At 32.0% G+C, this 23,388-nt stretch overlaps 3 protein-coding genes across 6 annotated transcripts; 2 read left to right on the forward strand and 1 right to left on the reverse strand.

The window, feature by feature from the left end:
• Positions 1-414: 414 nt before the first annotated feature.
• Positions 415-3,886, forward strand: LOC105638208 (protein NONRESPONDING TO OXYLIPINS 2, mitochondrial). 3 transcript variants are annotated; one of them, XM_012221980.4, is made up of 3 exons: positions 415-715; positions 802-976; positions 3,572-3,886. In XM_012221980.4, the coding sequence occupies exons 1-2, from the start codon at positions 585-587 to the stop codon at positions 950-952; spliced, it is 282 nt and encodes a 93-aa protein (XP_012077370.1). In that variant the 5' UTR covers positions 415-584; the 3' UTR covers positions 953-976; positions 3,572-3,886. The 3 variants fall into 3 exon arrangements, with proteins under 3 accessions (XP_012077370.1, XP_012077369.1, XP_012077371.1); XM_012221979.4 differs by having other exon boundaries at positions 419-715; positions 802-982; XM_012221981.4 differs by having other exon boundaries at positions 419-715; positions 802-920.
• A 3,772-nt stretch (positions 3,887-7,658) lies between these two features.
• On the reverse strand, positions 7,659-9,318 carry GATA9 (GATA transcription factor 9). The gene is made up of 2 exons (XM_012221983.4): positions 8,741-9,318; positions 7,659-8,632 (listed from the first exon to the last, which is right to left on the reverse strand). Exons 1-2 carry the CDS (start codon positions 9,074-9,076, stop codon positions 7,853-7,855), a joined length of 1,116 nt encoding a protein of 371 aa, XP_012077373.1. The 5' UTR covers positions 9,077-9,318; the 3' UTR covers positions 7,659-7,852.
• A 4,574-nt stretch (positions 9,319-13,892) lies between these two features.
• LOC105638210 (Thioredoxin superfamily protein) lies at positions 13,893-17,899 on the forward strand. 2 transcript variants are annotated; one of them, XM_012221985.4, is made up of 11 exons: positions 13,893-14,030; positions 14,110-14,322; positions 14,410-14,454; positions 14,871-14,927; positions 15,423-15,492; positions 15,879-15,920; positions 16,040-16,113; positions 16,636-16,706; positions 16,839-16,924; positions 17,025-17,134; positions 17,576-17,899. In XM_012221985.4, the coding sequence occupies exons 2-11, from the start codon at positions 14,164-14,166 to the stop codon at positions 17,636-17,638; spliced, it is 777 nt and encodes a 258-aa protein (XP_012077375.1). In that variant the 5' UTR covers positions 13,893-14,030; positions 14,110-14,163; the 3' UTR covers positions 17,639-17,899. The 2 variants fall into 2 exon arrangements, with proteins under 2 accessions (XP_012077375.1, XP_012077374.1); XM_012221984.4 differs by having other exon boundaries at positions 13,959-14,322.
• Positions 17,900-23,388: the final 5,489 nt, after the last annotated feature.

Below are 23,388 nucleotides of genomic sequence, written 5' to 3' on the forward strand. Positions count from 1 at the left end.
AGATAATATAATATATTTACGTATAATTCTTAACACGATCAATCAAATTATATTTTATTATTTAAAAAAATAATAGGATTCTTTCAATCTTGACCTCCATTTTGTTCTCAATATGAGGCAAATGCAGATGCAATTGAATATTGTAATTTTTTTTTTTCTTATAGTATCAAGAAGTGTTAATCCCTTTTACCTTCCATAAGCGTGCTTTTTCAAGGAATGGTTTCTTAAAAACTGAATTTTTGGTTGTTATAATTTTTTGATCACGCGTTATCACCAATCTAGTAAATAATAAGGGAAGGAAAAAAAATTTTCTGTTAACAAATTTTCTAATTGGATTACACATATTCCGATATCGGACTGCGACAATTTTATCTGGATGTAATTTTCTTTCCTCCATATGCTAAGACGCTGGGTAGGCCAAACGGCATAGTTTCATCAACAGTAAATATACAGAAACAAGTGTAAAACCCAACAAAAACCCCTAAACCTTGATATACAGTACAATCACTAATATGAAGTCCCAATGATTTTGTTTCTCCAGAAACCCTAACTCCACTAACTGTTTCTTTTGCCGTTTAGGGAAAATGGCGTCTCGGTATAGATCTCTCTCAAAATCAAGCCTTTCTCTCTTCAAATCCGCTATGAGCAAGCCCACCGTGAAACCTAATCCGATACCTTCTCCTCTCTCTACTCGCTCATCTCTTACATCTTCAAGGCAAGCGTTTTTGAAGCCCTTTTCTAGTAACTTTGTTTAATTGTTTGTGAAAGATTGAAATTTGATTGTTGGTTTTTGAATTTCAGGCAATTTCCTCAATTGGGTGCTCTACAATCTCTACTTCCCTTGCACTCGGCTGTATCTTCAGCTCGGTTAACTTCGTGTCTTGGCATCGATTCAAGGAGCTCTCGGTCAATGTCTCAGGGTATGCTCTGCAGTGCAAACCCAGGAGTTTGATAATCTCCAAATCTTTTAATTTTAGTATGTGTAAGCAACTTTTTACTCCACAAGTATTTCATATTTATTGGTTTTGCTGTGAACGCCATTGCTCTCGATTTCTTTTCAATGGCCGTAAGATTCAGTAAAAGAAAAGAAGTTAATAGAAGCTAGTTGCCAAGTAAGCCAACATTTTGTCTTGCTGAGTAGTTGTTTACAGCACATCCGTGCATTGCATTGTCGCTGTGAGTTGTCTTTATGAATTGATGCTTTCAATTTTATAAGGTCACATAAACAACAGTTTAAATTTTATGAAGCCATTACAGACACTGTAAATTTTCCGAGACGAAAATTTTTTGTTGTCATTTTCAGGAGTTGTCATGCATTGCCAGCTCCATAGTAGTATATTATTTGGCTTACTTTCTTCCTTGCCTTTATGGTTCTTTTCTTTTTCTTCGATGATTGAAATCATATTATTTTCTATGAAGGCCTATATCTTGTAGGATGAAATTGTTGTTCTTCAAGTTTGGTAAATTGTAGCGTGTGGTGATATAAGCAACTTCCTCAAGAGTCTATTCTTTAATCCCATCCAAACTTAACGGTTTTTTTTTTTTTTTTTTTTTTGATGGATAATATTGTCCCAGAAAGAATTTTGTACTTTTTCTGGTATGTGGGGCAGTTAGTCTTAGGAAGTAGTCACTGCAAAATATTTGCTTCAAAGGGAAAAATAAGTCTTCAAGGGAGTCCCTAGTCATTTTTCAAACTTTATAAACTCATAAAGAGGACCACACAATCACATACCCATTACTCTACTGATCACCGCAGTCACGACCGTGATTTACCATTTTTTATGCACTTTTCTCTCATTTTCAATTATAGCTGGAAAAATTCATGGGGGCCTATCAGTCCAAGTCTTTTTTCATAATATTAAGTATTGAAGGAAATCAAATATTTTCCAAATACTAAACTGATCTTCAATATTTTTACCAAACAATTATTTTTCTCAAAAACTCTTTCCTCAAAAAAATATTTTTCATAAATAAAGTTATTTTATACAATGCAAAAGAAGCCTAATTAGTGACTTTTTCAATTTCTTCTCCCAAAATTGAATACAAAAGTTCAAATTCTTTTCCTTTTCATTTTTAGTCGCTCATTTTATGACTATTTCACATGGAATATTTTTTTTGGGGGGGGGGGGGGGTAATTGGATAAACATTGTGAAGCAATTTCCCTTATGCATTGTAATTTTAAAGTTAGGGAGTTGGAGTAGTCAAGTGTCAATCAAGATTTGCATGATTCTGTTGCTGAGCTCCTCTGTTCATTAGGAATGATGCATGCAAGATGTTTTGAAAGTAGTTAAAGCAGGTATTGACACTGGATTACTGATCGGATGGAGATTGGTGTTCTGGTAATTCAGCTAGCAGCATAATATGTTTAAGTTGGACTGATACATCGAAGGTTAAAGTTAAAGGCCCTATCTTTTTGGCTTAATTACCCTTGCGTTAAAATTTTTGGCTATTGCTTTAAGCATGTAGTGCACATGGTTTATCGACCCTAGTTTTTGTGCCAATAAATATGCTGGCAAGTTTACTACAATAAAGTTTACATAAAAGAGACTTAGATTTTGTGCTTGCTTCCCATGTTATAAGTTATTATTGCTTATTCACTTATAGTTGAACATAAAATAAATAAATAAATAAATAAATAAATAATAAAAACTTGCTTATGCAACAAGTCGCAGATCTAAATCCCAGTAGACCTATTCTCTTTTGTAGTCTTTCATACAATTTACAAGTGGAACGTTTTTGACCTGAATAATCTGCTCTCAGATCTATGTGACTTTTTGTATACACAACAATAGGTTCTATGGGTTGAGTATTAGTGAATGTACACGATAAAAATGTGAGTAGCAAGCATACAATAGCTTATTAGTTTATTTTTTTACCATGTAATGGAGCACAAATAATAAATGAGGAAACCTCCCTTTAGGTATAAGGTACGATATTTAATGTGAGTACGTTTGACCCATGTGACTGATTTCTTTAATAGGATTTGTTGCCTGTACGGATGAATTATTGATGTTATTCTGCCCGTTCATGGAGATTTTATCATTTTTGTGGCACATCTTACCAAATTTCTGATTTACAAAAATTAACATAAAAATTAGGAATGAGGATGTATGGAGGTTGGAGATTAGTGTGAATGTATAGGAGTTTGATTTTCAACATAGAAACTCTGGAATACTGATCAATCTCTATTTGTTTTGCCACAAAGAACTGAAAAATTTTGTTTTGGGGGCAAAAAAGAGGAAAAATATAGTTGGTTTCATGACTTCAGGTTAGGTGTACTGGTGTAGCACCCAAATTATGACCCATAAGCTCCTTAAAAGTTCATCTACTTTTGGTTGATCTGCTGTAACATTTATGTGAAAGAGAAAAGTAAGAATTCATTTTGCTTCTGATCGACTTGACCTCTCTTTGAGTGCGCTTTTGCTTATGAAATGGTAGTCGATACTTCTTCTTCCTTCCTCCCGCCTGGCCTGGTATGTCCTGGATGCGGGGAAAGACTCATTTTTTGAAACTTGCTTGCTCAATTTAATTAGTGCTAACACCGTAATTAATGCATTTGCTTTTGATGCAGAACTAGGTCTCAGTGTGCCGCGATAACAGATTCAAGATGGAAGATGGCTGACAAATCAGGGCCATTGCTTGTCTTCTGATACATTCTGTTTTTCTGTACAACAGTTCCATCTAGAGGTGCTAGTTGCAAGCATTTGAAGTTTCTGTTGGATTTCACATGCCTTCTGTTGGATTGAAGCATCAATCTAATATAATACAATACTCTCATATGAACAAATAAAAATTCTTGCCATTTACCCTTTGTGTTTTTGCTAGGTATTTTTGAATGTATATCAACTTCCAATTCCTTTGTCCAATAATTTTCCTCTTTTTACCATATTTCTGGAGAAAGAAGGCCATATGAACTATTACACATCACATACGTTAAAGTGTTGATTATAATTAGTACATGAGTTTTGATTAAGGAATTTGTCAAGGGCAAATGTACTAGAGCTATCTTTATGAAGAAACTAAGATCAATGTTAATAATACTAGGAATTGTTAAATTTACGTGAGAAAGTTGGGGGCTGTTGATGAGATATGTCCTTGTGTTCCCTATCTTTTTGAATATTAGTCTTGACCATAGCGTTTATGTCTCCCTCTTAACAATACACTCGCATGTGAATCTCTTCTTCTTCCTCCTCTTTTTTCTCCCTTGTAAGTTTCTTGCATCTGTACTTCCCTTCTCCATGTTCACTGTAAAGTACAACTTAATTTTTACTCCATTTCCTTGCATTATTATAAAGAAGATTATGAGGCACATTTCCTTTATGATCTTTTCTTTCAGAGGAAAAAAAAAAAAAAGAAGTAGCACAACCTCAAGGGGTGACAATGCTGTGGGGTTTAGAGGTTCTTGGGATAGGGATAAGGAAAAAATGAATTTAAAATGTGTGTGTGTATATATATATATATATATATATAGGAGGTTCATGATATATAGGATAATAAAGTTTTATTATTATTATTATTATTATCATCTGAATTATAATTGCTAGCCAGCATGATGGATGAGAATATAATGCCCCGCCTAGATAAATATCCACGCCATTGGACATGCCAACAATAAAATTAATTAGTTCTTTATAATTAAAATGGAAATTCGAATTATTAAAATAGGTTCTATTTAAAAAAAATTAGAGAAATATTCTGTGAAAATAATTTTTTCAATTTTTACTAAAATCATTTATTTATATTTTCTATATGACTTTTACATATTGGAGTTGAGCAAGTAAAAGTTGAATGGGTAAATTATATGATTAGGATTTAGAAAGCAGTAATAATAAGATGATTTAATTGCTAGAAATGGAGAGTCATTGGTTGACATGTTAGGGCTATTCGTTAAAAGTGTGTTGTAAAATGGCATTTGCCAATTCATTGTCAGAAGTTGCTGTGCCAACCAGACAACCCCAACCCTTTTCTTTTAACATGGAATGGAAATATCCTGCATGCATTTTTTTTTCAAATACCCCATTTTTTAATTAACCCTAATTCAACAGTAATCTTTAAGATATTTTGTTGCAAATTTTATTATAATAATTAATTTTATTTATTTTTTTAGAAAAAACTAATAATCGTTTGTCTTGTCATGCCCCATATGGAATAAGAATCCAATCCATGATCCCCCAAATGTTTGAACTAACAACTGAGTTTTAATTAATTGTTAATCAAAAAGATTATATAAAATAATATTAGATTTGTCTTTAATTTAAAGAGAAAACCTGCTAAATAATCATGCATTTGTCACCCATAAATCACTCTCTTCTGCCACTGTGCACGTGCTCTGTGCATGACAACATTTTTAAAAGCAAGTATGGAATATGTATTTACAAATAATTACAAGCTTATAAAGCTGATCTAAATGTGCTAGCTTTAATCAAACATTATTAACAAACTCTGTTAATCTTTAAAGATAAGTACTACTTCTCATGCACCTAATCAACATATTAATTTTTAATCCTAATAATTAGTGTAAATTAAGTAAAAATCGGTGTAATATATAATGAAATGTAATGTAATAAAAAAATATATATCTGATTACTATTTTATATAAGGTAATAAGTTAGAAATGATAAATAAAAAAAAAAATATTATACTGGTATTTGTATTGTGTGTGTTTGTGAGGGCATCATGAATCACTGACTACTGCATATGAGGCATGGTAGAGAAGCATGTGACCACCGCAAATTTTGCTTCTTTAAACATTATTATTAAACTATTTTAAACATTTACTTGAAATAATTAGTTTAAACAAATAATTTTATCATTTTATTTATTTATTTATCTTTTATATTATTATTATTATTATTATTATTATTTATTAACAAGGAATAGGTCGTCTATGGATTACTGTTGCCTTGGATCGTGCGCATTTTATTAACTATATAACCTTCATTAGCCCTAGTATATTATAATATATATAAAATAATAATTAAAAACCCCTTTCTTTCACACGGTAATATGGATATACAGATTTAGGCTCTCAAATCTTCAGTCACATGAAAAAATATATTCATTTCAAAATAATTATATATTTATTTTAGAAACGGAGAAAATAGCAATAAAAAAATATATTATATTATCCGTTGATATGTGTTTTAATTAATATTTTCACGGTATTGAAAAAAAATGAAAAAAATAAAGATTTTAAATGCGAGTATTCTCTATTATAAAAAATTATTATTATTTTGATAAATGTTTATAGTGGTGCATATTTATATAATAATATTTTATTATTCCTCGAAGTAGCACAAATTGGAGAAATACATGTCAAAGGAAAAGAAAACAATCCCAACTGGATTTCAAATTTCAAGTATCAAAAATCTGATTAACGAATCAGAATTTGCTTTTCTAACATTCTTTGGATGGATCAATTGGATAAATGATCTATTTCACCTGGTTTTCACTCAAATTCATGTGGATTCTAATCATCTACTAATGCTCCTCTTCACGTGCTTTTCTTCTTCTTTTTAAAGTTGAAGCCAAATTTTACTCTCTCCTCATTAGTAAACTTTCCATTTTTCACTTTATTGTTTAAGTCTAATTCGATAACGCATCACATCCTGAGGTGGTTTAGAAAAATAAAATTCATCTGAATATACAGTTTATTTTCGTTAATCCAACCGTTTTATTTTGAATTAATAGATGTAATATATGAAACTGCTCTTTATAACATTTGACTTGGAAAAAAAAAAAAAATGGAAATCAACATATGGATCTGCGATTGCATCAACTTGGCTAATTGATTAGGGATAAACTAGTTGTGACCTAGCAATCCATATATCTTATTCATCCCTTCCACATTGAATTAAAAAAAAAAAAAAAAAAAAAAAAAAAAGAGGGTATTCAAGTATTATTATATGATTTAGTTCCAGAGCTAGCAATAAGGTAGGAGTTGGAGACCTATCACTTAGAGGTGTTAAGATGTCATCAGCAGATTAAATTTTCAAATTATGACTTAGTTGTCACATGACATGCTTAAACAGTTTTCTTAAACTACACACCAATTTCAATTTATTTATTTATTTTATTGTATCCTCAATCTCTATCTCTTTTAAACCTTCTTTTCAAAGCTTTGCACTTACCCTCTATAACCAAGAGTTTTCTACATTATGTATAAAGCTGTATATATACTGCTCCAATACATTAATATTCACCAATATATAAAAAACAATTTTCATTATTGTCCTTAATTAAATAAATATTTTGTAATTGCAATTTGTTCCTAACAAGAGAGATTATGGGTTGGTTGAAATACTTTATACGTAATTTAAGAAATATATATACCAATGAGAAGACATGTGAAATCGAGTTAAGAATTAATTAATTTTAAAAAAAAAAACGAAAATTTTTTTCTACATATGTGAAGATCAAACTCCTTTTCCGGATTCTTAATTAAAGAAAGGAAAAAAGACTGGTCACGTCTGCTGGCACCACTCATGTTGTCTATTTCTTACTAATTCATGAATTTAAGAAAATAATCTCTATAAGGTATTATAATCACATTTTTAGAAACGAGATAGCTTAAGACTATGATTTTTACGTTATGGTATATGTAAATTGAAGTGTCAAGGAAAAGAAAAGGAAGGAAACCTGAATTTAGGAAAATTGAGTTTTCAAAGAGCTTGCCAACTTTGGCAGACAAAAAGCAACTCAGAGAAAATGAAAAATTAAACAAAGTCTAATAAAAATTGAAGAAATTAAAAGTTAGGCAAAATTAGAAGAATTAACGAAATTCACTAACGAATTTCGCAGCTAAATCCTTAAAATAGACCCCACCTGAACCTGCCTCTTATTCCCTACCTTACTAGATCAGCTGCCTGAAATCGGGACCCACGTGTTGGTGAATCAAGTAATCATCGCCGTTGGATACATCAAAAACCATGTTCTGATGGTGATGGAGAAATTGCTGTTGTTGTTGTTGCTGAGCCCTTAACAACTCTTTCTGCCGCCGAAGCTCAAGTACTTTCCGGTGAGAATTCGAATGTTTTGTCAGCACAAACGTTGGGCTCGCCGCCGGCCGGTATTCTGGTACAAGCCTACCTGACTTGTACCTCACACCACAAGCATTACACAGCGTTTTTGGGCCCATTGGCCCTGTCCGCCACTGCGGCGTTTTATCGGTAGCGCAATGCAAGCATTTCCGGCCATCTCCATTTCCATCTCCACCATCTCTTCGCTTCGGTCCGGTACCTTTTATCGTCTTTTTTCCTGAACTAGGATGCTGAGTCGTTGGGCCGACAATAATTTCCGGCTCCGGTGATGTCGTGGTGGGGGAAAGGACGAGGAGACGAGACGCCCAGTTGCATGGGGCAGCTCGAGACCGCTTGCTACGAGCCTTAGCTGGGACGGACATTTCAGGGTGGAAAATTGGGTTGTTGTTGTTATTGATGGCTACGACGTCGTTGTTATTATTGTTGTTAGTATTGTCGTTACCATTGCAGTCTGGTTGAAAATTTCGGGTCTCAGATGATTCATCGGGCCGGGCTTTAATGCCAGATATCAGCTGTAGCTTTTGCAAATCCTCGCTAGAAAACGATTCCTCCACGAAATTTGACAGCCATTCGAGCTCCGCTAAATCATCATACTAAAAGATAAAAAAAAAAAAATCAAATTATATAATTTTCTCTCATTTTCCTGCACTTTCTTGGCAAACAAACAAAACTCAATAAACGTGCATGTTAAGTGGAATTACCGGCACGCAAAGGTCGCTAGAGAATTGAACGTCGGCCAAATTACGAGAGCCAATATCGCCGCCATTAAAGCAAGGCTCACATCCCGAGAAAGAAGAGGAATTGCAGCTATCGACGACAGTAACGGAAGAGGAGTCCGTGGAATTACCTGTAACGTTATCAAAAGCGACGCCACCGTCGGTAATGACTGCATCTTCGTTAGAAAAGTCTAGAAGGTCCTCGACAATGAAATGGTCACCACCACCACCGCCAGTAGGCTTAGAATCTAAAGAATGGTGCTTTTCATTTGAAAATGGCGAGCAAAATCCATTTTGGTTATAGAATTCAGGTGCTTCCATCGTTATTATTATTATTATTATTATTTTAAATTGATGATTGTTTGGGTTTTCTGGTTAAGGCAAAAAATGAGGTTAAGAAATTAAGATGGAGAGTGTAGTGAGGAAAATGTGTGTGTGTAAAGAGAGAAGAAGAGTGAGAGAAGTTGTGGTTTTGATACGAGAGAGAGAAAGAGAAAGAGAGAGGGTTTATTTGCGTTTGAAGGGGACAGGCAGACAGCTAAAATGGAGGAATTTGACGAAGAAAAATAAAAGAGTAATGAAGAGAGGTACTAGGAGATAAAAAATATAAAATAAAATAAAATAAATCGTATATATATATTTCTGTAAATTTTTTTAAAAAAAGAAAGGTTTAATTGGGTTGAAAGGGAAATCTTGTAGGAAGTTACTTTGATGCCCTTCCACTTTTGGTGACTTTTACGTCAGTTTTACCAACCTTGTCCTTTTGGGTTGTCTTCTTTTATCCCAAAACAGTGAAAAATTGCTGAATAGTAAGTTTGTTAATGATTGGTTCTGGTGAACCAAATAATTGGTGTGTAAGACTAACTGTAAGTTCATGAGCTATGGAGTTAAAGGTTAAAAAAAAAGTGGGCCATTTCAATTTTTATCCTTCCCTCAGTCATCCACAACACCAAAATGACAGTATTAGTTTAATAAATCAATTTCCCTCCACTTATTTCATGCTTTTTCCCTTTTTTTTTTTTTTAATTTGCACACGTATATATAGGTTCAGGTTATTTTAATAATGACTTACTAATATGGTAAATATTTCACATTAATTTTTATTTCGTTATTTGAAATTATTAAAAATTATTCTCATCTTAAAAACTATTAATGTTCACATAATTAATTGGAAATACACTCAATTATTCATTTATTGTTTCATAATGCAATTTATCTATATCATTAGTTGAGTAATTAAGTATTTGTTTTGTAAAATTTTCCTCAAAATCTAAAAGAAAACACTAATGCTTCCATTTATCACTGACATCGAGTGCGAGCTATTCTTTAGAAGGGCCCACAAATAGAATAAGAATAAAATCAGTTGCACGTGCACATGATGATGGTGATGATCATACGGTTGAACAGCAATTATAATAGCACATATCGCATACAATCATTACCCCATTGCTTAGAATAACAGTTAGTCAGTTATTAACAAGACCAGGAAAGAAGAGAAAAAAGGCAAATTTGTCAAAGTAGCCAAGAAGATTAGTGGGTAAACAAGTAATTAACAAATTAAGTAGATTACAATTAGTGGTAATTAAGTGTTCAAATTCAACTCCTTAGGAACCGATCTAACAGGATTGTCGCTTAGGCTTGTGCATTAGCGTCCAAGTTCACAGCCCGACTCCTCTGCTTTTGTTTTCCTCGGGAGTCGCGCTTTTTTTTTCTTTTTTAATTTCACTGCTATTAAATATATTTTTTAATCAATTATTGTACTCTGTTAATTATACTATTTTTTTTTAAATATTGAAACAGCGATTGTTAGCACGACGGTTACAGCTCAATTTTGATGAAATTGACGGCCGTGATGTTCCCAACGTGTTACCCTCTTCGGAGAAGCCTGCCAATTCGGTTTTCTTTTTGCAGTTTGGTTTGCCACGTAAGATTATGAGCGAGTCTATTGTTAAAGGACTTGGTTTCCATTTCACCTCCATCTTATTACCATGTCTAGAACAAATAGGCAATTCTTTTTTGACTGTTTTTTTTTTTCCTTTTTTCTTCTTATTTTGTATTGTAATCTACTGATTATCCGGATATTATATAGGCTATATTTAATTTGAGGGATTTCATAAACAACAACAATTAGCAGATTTTTTGTTATCTATTATATGATAAATCCATCGAAATTTAAAATATTTACTATCTTAATTTAGTAGATTTAGTGTTCATATCAAATAAAAACGACTATATGTTTAAAGTCAGTCTATATTCAAATTGAGAGTGATATTTAAATAATGAATTTATAAAAATTTTCCACCTATATTATGGAAAAATATTTAACTGATTCTAAGTCTATTTTTTTCTTAATCATGTAGACCTTTGATGTTCATGTCAATTTTTGAAGAACGATTTATCTAATAAGGGAAATTTGAGATTATGCATATCTCTTGAGAAGCTAATTTTTGGGTAAGTGTCTAATTAATTATCTAATTATACAAATTTGCTATCTATAGAAACTTGTACTCTTCTATATCCTCTTAGGATTTCTCTATCATTTTAGGGAAATTGATTATTAGTGAAATTTTATAGTATGTTTAAGGATTTTCTCCAATCTTATTTTTTACAAAGGAGAGGGAAAGAAAAATAACTATTTAACCCATAATAGTAGATGAAATCCACTTTATTAATTAGCAATGGTGTAATGATCGTTAATTATTAGGTGCGTCGTAATTTAGTAATCAAATATCAAATATTTACTTAATAATAAAGCATATTAGAAAATTCAAACTTTTAACAATTAATATTCTTCTAATTGTTAAAGCATGTAGAATTACCTTAATAAGAATTAAATAAAATCTTAATATTTCTCCAATCTTCTAATCTATATTTCTCCATTACATTAAAAGTGATACAATCTCAATTTATAATAATTAAAATAATTATGTTATTACCTTAATATTATAAAAAGTAATATAATTAAATTAAAAAAACATTTAATTATAATTTATTTTATTTAATTATTATGCAAAAATTTCATGCCACAAATGAAAGCGACAAAGCAAGTAGTAGGATGAATAGTAAAATCAAATCTATATGGGAGTGATTAATGTCGGCCTTCTGACCACGTGGCAAACATCGAGGATTGAAGACTGGTAGTTAGTGACTTAGTGGGGTCAACGTTTTAGATTGTTAACAATCCCTATGTAAGCTTCTTCGATGAACGGATAAATTGGTACGATTGGTATTTATTGCTACGTAGATATTTTTGGTTTTTTAAAATTTATTTTTTACCTTTTGTATTTTTTACTTTTTTTGCTTAAATTAAAAGGAAAGCCTGAAAAAGAGAGGGAACCTGGGCCGTTGCTTGGCGTGGAGGGTTTCGTTCTACCAGAGATTTTTCTTTTTTTTCTATTTTCAGTTTTTCATTTTCTTCCTTTATTTTAATTGAAGTGTTTTTTTTTTTGGAGGCATACGCACGTGACGCGGTTAGCGGGAAGTGTCAGTGAACCATGTGAGTGCTTGGCTCGTGTAGAAGCCCAAACTGGCGGTGGTCAATGACACGTGGCAGTGATCCGTTTGCTTTTTACGTTTCGACGATGCTTCCTGTATTAGTGATGCATTGCTACATACACGCGTCTTTTTATAATTTAGGGATAGTCATAGCGTGAGAGCACGTGCCAATAGCTCAAGTGAGAACTGGGCATCGCACGTATGTTACCTCCCTCTTGTGTCAAGTCACGTGGGATGGACGTTCTGTATTTGCTTTCGAAGTGGCGATTTGTCGTTGAGCTGTTTATGAATCATACATGCATGCATTAAAAAATATACATATATATAAGTTTTTCTAATAAAAAAAAAATTGAATGGCCAAATTATGAAAATAATTTTTCTTCTTCTTAGTTCTTAGTTATGTATTTTTTTTCCTTTTCATTTTCTGTAGAATGTTATCTTTACGTAGTCGATGTATTTCTTCAGAGTTGGTCTATTTCATATACCTTTTACCCTTGGAAGGAATATAAAAATAAATAAATAAATTAATGTGACAAGGCAGGTCCTTCGGGTTCGAGGTCAAACGTTGTGGAGAGGCCTGGTTTTAGCACGACAAGCTTCAATCTCAAGCCCATTTTGCTTTGTTATTTATGCTCATCTCTTATGGAGGAAGGAAAAGAAAAGGCATACCAATCCTGCAATCCACCACTCCAGCAGAAGCACAAAGCACAAGCACCAGCACCCATTAGTCTTTGACTCTAAGCAAGTATTTCCCTAACTTTACATTAATCCTAATTAACATTACCAAAAAGCAGCTTTCCTCTTGTTGAGTGGTTATTTGACATCTTTTTCCCCTTTTCCCATTTCAAGTAACTCCTCTATAATTTATACCTGTAATACGGAAATTTTTTACTACATCTACATGGATGATCTGATACATCAAGCTAATAATTTTTTTTTTAAATGTTGATATTTTATCTTTTTTATTTCTCAGTGCATAGTTAGAAATATATTCATTTAAATTAAAAAAATTATTTATAATTGATTTAGTATATAAATAGTCTATAAACAGAGTGTAGGTAAACACTTGTATTACGATAGGTCAGCTCAGCTAACCAGTTGAGTGGGCTGAATGTATTCAAGAAAATATTGGGCTTGTAAAGCCACACCGATAGGCTTGAGCTTTAGTAAGGTTTATTTGTTTGTTTCATGTTTGGTAAGTCTGTCCTTGTATTTAGGCCACTTGAATCAACCTTAATAGTGATTAATTAACAATAATAATAACAATATTTAAATTTATTTTCAGAAAACAAAACAGTATTTGAATATTGTCAATTTGTTTAATATTTTGATTTGTTTATTAATGAAAAACTGTACTCAACAAATTATACCATATTTAAATATATACTCTATTGATCTTTCTTTTAATTCTCAAATTTGGTAGATAAAATAGTTTATATTAATATTTTAGTAAAACTATTCACTGAATAGACTCAATTAAAAAAAAACAAATAGACATTTCAGAACACTTTTTTGGTTACATAAAATGCATAAAAGATAAGTAATAAAATAAAATATCATTTTTTCTCAAAAAAAAAAAGTATTAAAAATAAAAAATTTAACTAAATACTAATGTTACCAACTTTTTTCAATTGTCACTAGTAAAAGGAATTGAACCGTCAGCATTTCCGGTTCAAGTTGGCTTTTAGATAGATAGAAAGATAACGCAACCGAAAAAGGCAAAACCGGGAAGGACGGAGAACAACCAAAGGTCCAAAGTGACACTTGACTGTTGCTAATGGTAAGTTGAGAATCGAGATACAAATCATTAGCAGAAAATTAAACTAATTTAAATACATTATCACAACGGTCAACTGTAGTGAAATGGAGAAGCTGTAGATCCGCATAGATATTCAGATTCCGCCGGTAGTGAAATGGAGAAGAAGCTGAATAATCCACTCGAATGGCTAAATCTGATGGTGTCAGAGCCTTACTATCTCTTCCATTTCCTCGCTTTCTTCTCTTATTGTGTCGTTCGCAGCTCCGCCTCTCTCATCCTCTCTCCTCAAATCATTCACCATCTCTTTTATCGGGTATGTACATCTCTCTACTTTCTGCAATTTTTTTATTTGTTAAATTCGTGTTCTGGAACTAATTTTTCCCCCTCTTTGTTTATGCAGGAGATTCAAGCGATTTTAGCTCTCGCTATTCTAGCTTCTGTTAAGGTATAGCTTTTGTTGTATTAAAGATTTTGTGCATGTGTTAGTATTGGTTACATTTTTAGTTGCATTGTTAGGATTTTTCATTTTTCAAATTATCAAGGGCTAAAGGTTGGTAGTAACTTTGAGAGATTGGATTTCTCATTTCTAACATGTTCTTTTCGTAGAAATTTGAAGAAACTAGATATATGTAGGCGTATATGTGAACATGGAAATGTATTGTGCTGCGCTAATCTGCTTTGTTTAAACATGTGGATTCTTGAAATGGCAAGTTTAGAATTTTTTAAGCATAAAGTGTTATCTTTAGGATATGAATTTTCTGATTATGATGCTATTGACCCCTCTCAAATTAATTTAGTATCGCTTGCAAATTTGGGTTAGTGTAATGTTGTTAATTTTAGGTGTGGATTGATGTTTAACAGGTCGTGAAAGAAGAAACATGGGAGGCCTTTATTGCTGATATGCTGTTTTTTGCAAAGGTGGTCACCTCAATGTCCTATTCTACTTTTGCAGAATATTTTATTTTTAATTTTTGTTGGCAATATCGAGTTGATTGCTAGAATTATAGAAAATGAAGATTATACTTTTACATTGGGCATGCACATGTTAATCCACTTGTCATTGATAAATTATCCACTGTGGAATTGATATGTCAGCCAGTTATCTGGACATGACTGATGTAGAGAGTATGCCATCGCTTTGAGTTGCAGTTATTGTTTGAATTGTCTTCAAGGGCTCTATGTATAAACCATTAGAAAAATATTGCTCTTGTCTTTCTCACTGTCAATTGCGAAAATATGGAGGGCAGAACCTTACTCAGTCATCATACAAATTTGTTTAACCATCATTCAAGTGTTAATTCTTCAAATGAAGTTCCGTTATTTAGCATGCAATACCAAGCTTTATGCCTTACATGTCCTTTCCATGCTATTTTCTTACACTATTCTGACTTGATTTATATAACTATATTTCAGCTTCTTCTTCTTGTTGTATCTTTGATGTTGGATTACCAGTTGGCTCTCTGGTACATGGTGTTATTTTCAGGTAGTTATATTCTGTTTATACTTTTCTTATTGTATTTATTAAGTAAAATTCCGATGATATTATAAGACATTAGGTTTGTAATTTGAAAGTTAATGCTTTAGATGGAGCCAGCCTTAAAAACCAAGGGGGGCCATTTTTTTTTAAATACTTTTGTTGGTAAAATTTTAATGGAGGTAGGGAGGCCTCTCCTCCTATTCCTATTTTGTTCCTTCTTAGGTATTCTAGTCTCTCAAAGTACCATTGGTTAAGTATTGTTCACCTATAAATATTGTCTGCTTCTTCTCCTTCATGCCAAAGTAATTATTGGTCATCTTAACTTAAGCTTAAGCTGCTCCCGTATACATATAATTGAAATGCAATCACATTCTTTTATTTTCCATTTGCAGTTATATATATCTTATCACAACAGCCTGCCTTTCCAGGATTAGGTATGGAGTGAGTCTTGGTCAATCCTAACCGATAATAAGCATTTTATGAATTATGGCATTAACTTGCAATTTCAGGCTTTTTAATGCTTTTTACTTCTCTATCTAAATTGATTTTCCAGGTTCTTCAAGTAAATTAACACCACTTCAATTAGAAACCTTGCTGACAGAAGGGAGTGAATCAAGATTCTGGTTGGTTGGTTCTGAGGACTTGTTCAAGAATTTTTAATTTTTATAAATGACCAGTTTGTGACTTTTACCCACTGAAATAAAACAGTCTGCGCGAACAATCTGGGGAACTTTTGGTTTCATATTAGTGGTTAAGTTTCGCTCATATTTCTTAAATTCAATGTACTGGTCATTCAAAAACATTTCCCTTCAACACAATATCCATTTGTGAATCAGGGTCTACAAATGGGATGGCAAATAGCTCGCTTTTTTATAATTTTGGAAGAGATGATATAATTGGTGGATTGTTTTTTCACTACCAGCAAGTTGGATCACCTGTCCTTTGGGTTTTCCATTTGGCTCACTTACAAAGAACTTCTTCTCAGACAATGTTATAGAATGAAGATTTAGTGTGTTTTAGTGCCATTAAATAGTTTAACTTACCTGCTTAACATGCATAACTCTAATGTCTCCTACTACACTAGTTTGATGGATTCACTGTGTTCTTATTATTTTATAATTTAGCATAGTAACAAACTAATTCTGACAGGTAGAATTTCATGCTTTCTGTTCATCTGCTTGTATCGTTGCAAGTCGGTGCTTTCCCGAGCTCTCAATTACGTAAGTTCATAATTTTGTAATCATAATTTGTTGCATGGATGCTGCTGGTCTTCCTTCTGGCAATTGCATGACAGACATGAGGGAGAGGTTTTATTTATTACTATTATGCAAATTTATATTTCCTTGTGGCAGATACTCCAACAAGAAGTTATCATTTGGAACAGTTGATCTTGGACTCTTCCCAAATGCAGCAGAAAAATTTGGAATATCTCTTAGTGGTACATACTGTCTCATAAGCCTTTCTAGTTGATACTTTGCATTGTTTTCTTCAATTGCTCAACGGTAAAGTGGACTGTTAAGGGGACCTTGTACCTGTAGGGGGGATGAGCCAGCTTCCTACTTATATATTATTTGAGAATAATGCTGAGGTTACACGCTTTCCAGAGTGGGATTTTGCAACAAAATCTTCACATCCTTCTGTCAATAAGGTATGTTGAATATTTTTCATTATTACCTAGTAAATGCTAGTCCTTTTTCATAATTCCTGAAGTTGGAATCTATTTGAAAAAATGTAGTAGTAATGAATGTGAATGAAACAGGGAATTGATTGCACTAATCTATATTTAATCCAATACCATGCTATGCCTTGCATATTGCATGTAAAAGCAAATTTAACTTTCATGATAACACTTCCAACTTTTATCTAAATAGCCAAAATCTCTATTGCTGCATAAATTTCATTTTTGATGATTAGGCAAAGGAACCAAAGGCTATACTTCAGAGTCAGTTCTGGTCCTATAATTTTAAATTAATGCAATTTTTATTCTTATTTTATATGTTACTCATGTGCCAGATATGTTGTCCGGGGTGATTCGTTGCATTTTATTTATGGATTTTTTTTTTTTTTTTTTTTTTTTTTTTTTTTGCAGAGAATTATTTGCAAACATTTTGAACTCGATAGGCGTCTTCTTGAATATATCAACAGTAAATAGATACTGCAAGTAGATTTTTGCTGGCTGATTGGAAATTTACTGGCTTGAGATTCCTCGGTCTCTCCAGAACACAACAATGTTAGTGGTAATCATTTTGAACTTTTTTTTGCTTTAAATTTTTGTTATCCTTTGAAAATGAAAACTTGTTTACAATTTATATACTGCCCAATATAGACATTTTTTTTTACCCCTCCAATATACAATTTGTAAACTTGCTTTAAATTTGATAGCAGTTGTAATGCTAGTTTATATGTTGGCTTATTTTTGTGAGAATGAACGATTATCACCTGAGGACCAGACAGTAATTCTTGGCAAACTTCAAATTCAGAAACCTTAGTGGATATTAAGTTGATAAAATTAAATTCCTTAAAAAAAAAGTTGATAAAAATACGCAAAAATAATGTAAAATATATTAAGAATTTCGACCAACTTGAGCTTCATTCAACTTCAATCGAGTGGACTGATACACTAACTTCAATAGCTCCTATATGTTGGATATCTCACGTGGAAATTAAGATGGAGAACTAGCAGCTCTCGTTGTATCTGATTCCTTGGATTTTTGCTGACTAAACTAACCATGCAGCAAAAACTGAATTTGGGCTGGTGGCCCGTGGGCCTATTTACACCTTCGGGCTTAAACTGAAATGGTTGCCGGAGGAAAGGCATTATCGTTAAAAGTAATTAAATATTATTGTCACGCTATGTATGGGCCCGAATACAAAATATAATTTGTTGTGAAAACCAAGATTTGCGTCACATAAAGTGACGCCGCCGAATATTCTCCTCCGAATTAAAATAAAAAATAGAAAAAAAAAAAGTAAAAAACGAAGGGATGGGGAGGGGAGGTGGTGTGAGTGTGACAGTGGCAAATCATTAGCAATAGGTAGGCAGAGGGCAGAGGTGGGGGGCCAGTCCTCTATTTCTGCGCCGCATTGTGGGCCCCGAAATTGGGTTGTCGGCCCACGCTCAGGCCGTTCCACTGACACTTTTCCTCACTCCCATTAACTTGTGCTTGGCGTGCCTTTTTGTTTTGGACCATGTTTGCTTTCTTCTGGTTATTTTAACAGTTTCCTTTCTTTTCTTTTTTTCCTAAATTAAAATTTTATTTTCTGTGTAACTGTTCAAGCTCTACAGTCTATTTGTTCATTACCAATTTAACATACTTCAAGCTCTTCACTGTAATTAGTAACAGTGTCTCGTGAACCAAGTCTGTTCTCATTGCTTTTGTTACTATTTAGTACTATTACTTGTGGAAAAATGTGAGTCAGAAAATACTTTTAACTATAATGTATAAAAATACAAAATTTTATTGTTTATATCAATTTGAAGTGATTAATGAAATCATAATATTTTATATTAAAAAAACTCTAATATTCTTTTCTTCTTTTGTTAAAAATTTTGGATATTTTAAACAAATATTCCAGTTGGGCGCACAAATTTCAATCAAATAATTCGAAGGCAAAGAGACAGAGGGGACGTAACGACGTCGTGTCACAGTAAAGCAAAGCAATACGAGAAAGAGAAAAAACAGTTTTGGCTTGGTGGCGGGCGAAAAGTCCGTTCCGTTGACGAAACAAAAAGCCACGCTTCCCAATCGATCAATCTCATACTCAACTCAACAGAATGTTTTGTTGTAAAAAAAAAATTTGTATCTGTCGACACGCCGAAAGATGGGACACGCGTTCTATTCCTAGTGGTCCCCATTCCCAAAATCCACGCTAGCTGGTGTTCTTGAGAAACACTCTAGTGGTCCCCCTAAAATATTCCCCGATTTTCAATTTTGTAATTCATGCTTACTTGCTGCGTCATCTACCACGTGTCCCTTAGGAATTCCCTGTATGAATTTAGAAAAAAAAAAAAAATAGTAATATTAGTACGAGTTTGTTTTTTGAAACTATAGTTAGACGGGAAAATACAATACATTTGACCCTCTAATAATAAGTGCATATTTTGTTCCATGCATTACATATTATTTCATTGTAAAAGCTTCTTGAGATGAAGATAAAATGGACAAATTTTATTCTAAGAATTAAAAAAAAAAAAAGTCAAAGTCAAATAATGTGTTGCTACATGTTTGGAGGTTGATAGTATGAATTTAATGTTCAACCCAGCTGCCGAGTGGGATAAATTTTTACGCGTAACCTTCCATCCAAAAATATGAATCGTTATAGATAATTTTTTAGAATATAAAAACTAATCAACATTATTTATTTTTTGTACATTAAAGTAAATCTAATAGTAATTGCATGTATAATCTGATAATAAATTTATAGATTCAAATCTCATTCCTAATAGTAAAAATAATACTTTTGTAAGTTTATTTTTTATTTATATTAAATACAATAATTATTTATACAATTCTCTAAAGAGTAATCTAGCCAAATTAAATAAACATTTTAAGAATTAATTTTTCTCTATAATTATTTAAGGCATAATCTAGTCAAATTAATAAATATTTTATTAATTTATGATTAATTAACATTTTTTAATCGTCATACAATAACTTTAGATGACTTATATTTGGTGGACTAAAAAATACTATAAATTAGAAGAGAAAAGTGGTTAAAATATATAAAAAATTATCATAATTTTTTAGATAAGATTCAAAACATGTAATAACTCAGATGATGTAAAGTTCTAAGTCATTTTTCCATTTAAATTAAAATTTATTTAAAAAACTCTGGAAGAACTCTTCTCTTCTCTTGAAAAAAAAAATTTATTGAACAGTCTAGTATTGCAATACTAAGAGCAATGGATTAGAGTTAGATGCTTTGGATTCAAGTTATCTGACACCATTTTCCGCAAGCAAAGGAATGGCAATACATAAGGGAAATAATTTACATGCATTAATATAAACTAGCGCGTGAGCAAGCACAATCGGCAACATCTTTTATATATATATATATATATGGAAAGAAGGAAAAATAATAAACAAAAAAAAATAAGAAAAAGAAAAAAAGGGATGGACCCCAGGGGGGTGAGCGATGAGCACGTTGCAAAAGTAAAGGAGGAGAGAGCGAGACTCTTCACGCGTGCGGGGGCCACGAATTTTCGGGACCCACAGACTGTGGACCCCACTAGATATGGTCTGCTAGCCTAGCGTCAACCTCAAGCTACAGCCAAGATGGCACACCTGTCATCCTTCCTTGCTTCCTTCCACAGGGGATTTTCTTAGTAATAAAAAAAATAAAAAAAGAATCAGAAAAATTTAAAATAAAATAAAAAAGAATTTACCAAGTCTCAACATTGCAAGTTTGCATATATCAAACTAATTTAATAATAAAAAATTTATTAAAATAAGAGTATGTGCGACAATTTACTAAGAAAAATAAATCAATATTAAATTGTGATAGTGTTTTTAAATACCAGTTAAATTACTAAAATTGTATAAATAAATTCTAGGGTTTGCTTCAAACGAATCAACATGTAACAAGTAACATATCTCCTACTCTTCCTGCGGCGGTGGGGTGGTGGCACAGTTTCATACAACTAGCGAAAGTGGCGGGCTATGCTAATACTTTTACCAGCCAAGTCCATTGTCATAGCCGTTGACATATATTCTAATTCCAAATTTTATAAAATAACAAAAGAGACATAAAAAAATGACACTTGTCTTTTGAGTTAGGCCATTGATGTTGCCTGTCCACCTCTTATCGTCCTTTTTCTAAATTTATCTTCTTATTAATTAATATAATAATCAAAGATTATGACGGTAAATAATGAACCTTTTTGATTAATCAAGCCATCGCAATTCGTATAATGGAGAAATTAAGACGCATATTGCAAGTCTTTTTCTTTGAAAATACCACAATCTTTGGATTTTGGAGAGCCACTAGAGTTGGTCTGCCATTTTTGCACCAGTCAGCTTTGCAATGGTGACAAATTTAAAGTTGCCGTTCTCTTTTCATTTTAACTTTTCTGTGTTTTTTCAAAGGGTAGCCCAATTTGAATTCTGGGATGGAATAGGATTGTTGTTGAAGAAATATGAAGTGGGTGACCTTGCATTGACTTTCCATTTTTTTTTTAGGTAAATTGCTTTGCTATTGACTCATTTCTCTCCTTCTTATTTATTGAAAGATTAGAAAAAGAAAAGGTGTATTCCTTTATTAGGATCCTTAAAATTTCTCATAATTGCAATTGTCTAGTGTCACTCCGAAAATCCAACGTTTGCTTGATGTATAAGTTTTAATTTATTATTTTTTCAAAGAAAATATATAATTCATTGATAAGCAACATAATATATGATGTGCATCATAAAAAATAACAACTGCAAACATAAACAATTTGAATCTTATGTTTGGATATAACATTGAAAAACGAGATTAGTTTTCTAAGTAATAATTCTTTTTTCAAATTGTTGACAAAATAAATTTTATGTGGAAACTTGTTACATTAAAGGTTTACATAAAAATTTAAATCACAGACGATAATAGATGAATAGACTGCACTACTATAAATATCATTTATCTATATTTAAAGATCTAAAATCTATGAGGAAGAGAATTCACGAAATCTACATTGTATTTATAAACTGGGGTAGTCTACAAGAAAAGAATCCAGATCTCTTGAACAATAGGTCAAAAGTTCAATCCTTGTAGACATAAAAAAAAACTCCTACTAAATTGTTCAAAGATTCACCAATATATATATAATCCCAATGATTGTTATTTCTTGATCATCGATGGATTTTCAGTCAAGAAATTGGTAATGTGTAAATATATATATATATGGGACACATGTATCTGAAATATAGCTTTCTTGTTTCTGTTAAATTGGAAGAAGAAGAAGATGTATGATGATGGGAGAGGAAAGGTGGTGGTGTGAGTATAATGGCAATAACAGTGGAGCCAGCATGCAGGGTGTCTCATAATTTTGTCCTCTCTCCATTTCTCCATACACCCTTCCTCTCCAATTCATCATTCAAATCTTTGAATTTCCAAATTATTATTATTGCTTCGCTGTGCATATACATAGCAATTACCATAGCATGGATACGTGAGAATTACAAAACTCGTTATTTTTTCTTTTCATTGTTAAAGCCTGTTTGAGTTTGAACTTTCTTTATATTTAAAAATATTCTTAAAAGGAAAAAAAAAAAAAAAAAGAATACTCACGCTTGTTTCATAGCTTCATAATCAGGATAAGTCAATTTTTTTCCAAAGAATTTAATAGTTTTAATATAATTTTATTATAATAAAAATGGTAAGGCTTATAATTGAAAATAAAATATTTCATTCGGCTACATTCTCACACGAGACTAATTCTATTTTGAGTTTATGGCTATTGCTTCTTTATCTCGTTGAATTCTTTTATTAGATATAATTTTGCAATATGACACTGCATTTATACGTTTTGGGGTAAATGCTTGAAAGCTCTAATATCATTTGTAATATATCTATAATATGTAATATAATTGGTCTTATTATTTTTCTTTTTTAAATATATAGAAAATTGGAAATATTAAATTTGAGACGATTCAATTATAAAATTTTTTAACTAATTTGATGATTTTAAAAAAAGATTACGTGCTGTTACGTAGCTGGTTATATTGTTTGGATGGTTTGGATCATGCAACATAAATCGTAATATATCTGTTCTCAAAAAATTCGTAATATATGAAATTTATGAGTCACGCGCTTATCGGTGAGAGTTTGGAAGCATTCATCCATCCCTCAACCTAGGGAAGAGAGAGGGAGAGTGGGATTTAAGTGGAAAGAGTTGAAAAAATGCAAAAACGCGAACGCCTAAGG

The sequence above is a fragment of the Jatropha curcas genome, chromosome 8 (assembly GCF_041381405.1).
Source record: "Jatropha curcas cultivar XTBG-Jc1 chromosome 8, XTBG_Jcur_1.0, whole genome shotgun sequence".
NCBI lineage: Eukaryota > Viridiplantae > Streptophyta > Magnoliopsida > Malpighiales > Euphorbiaceae > Jatropha > Jatropha curcas.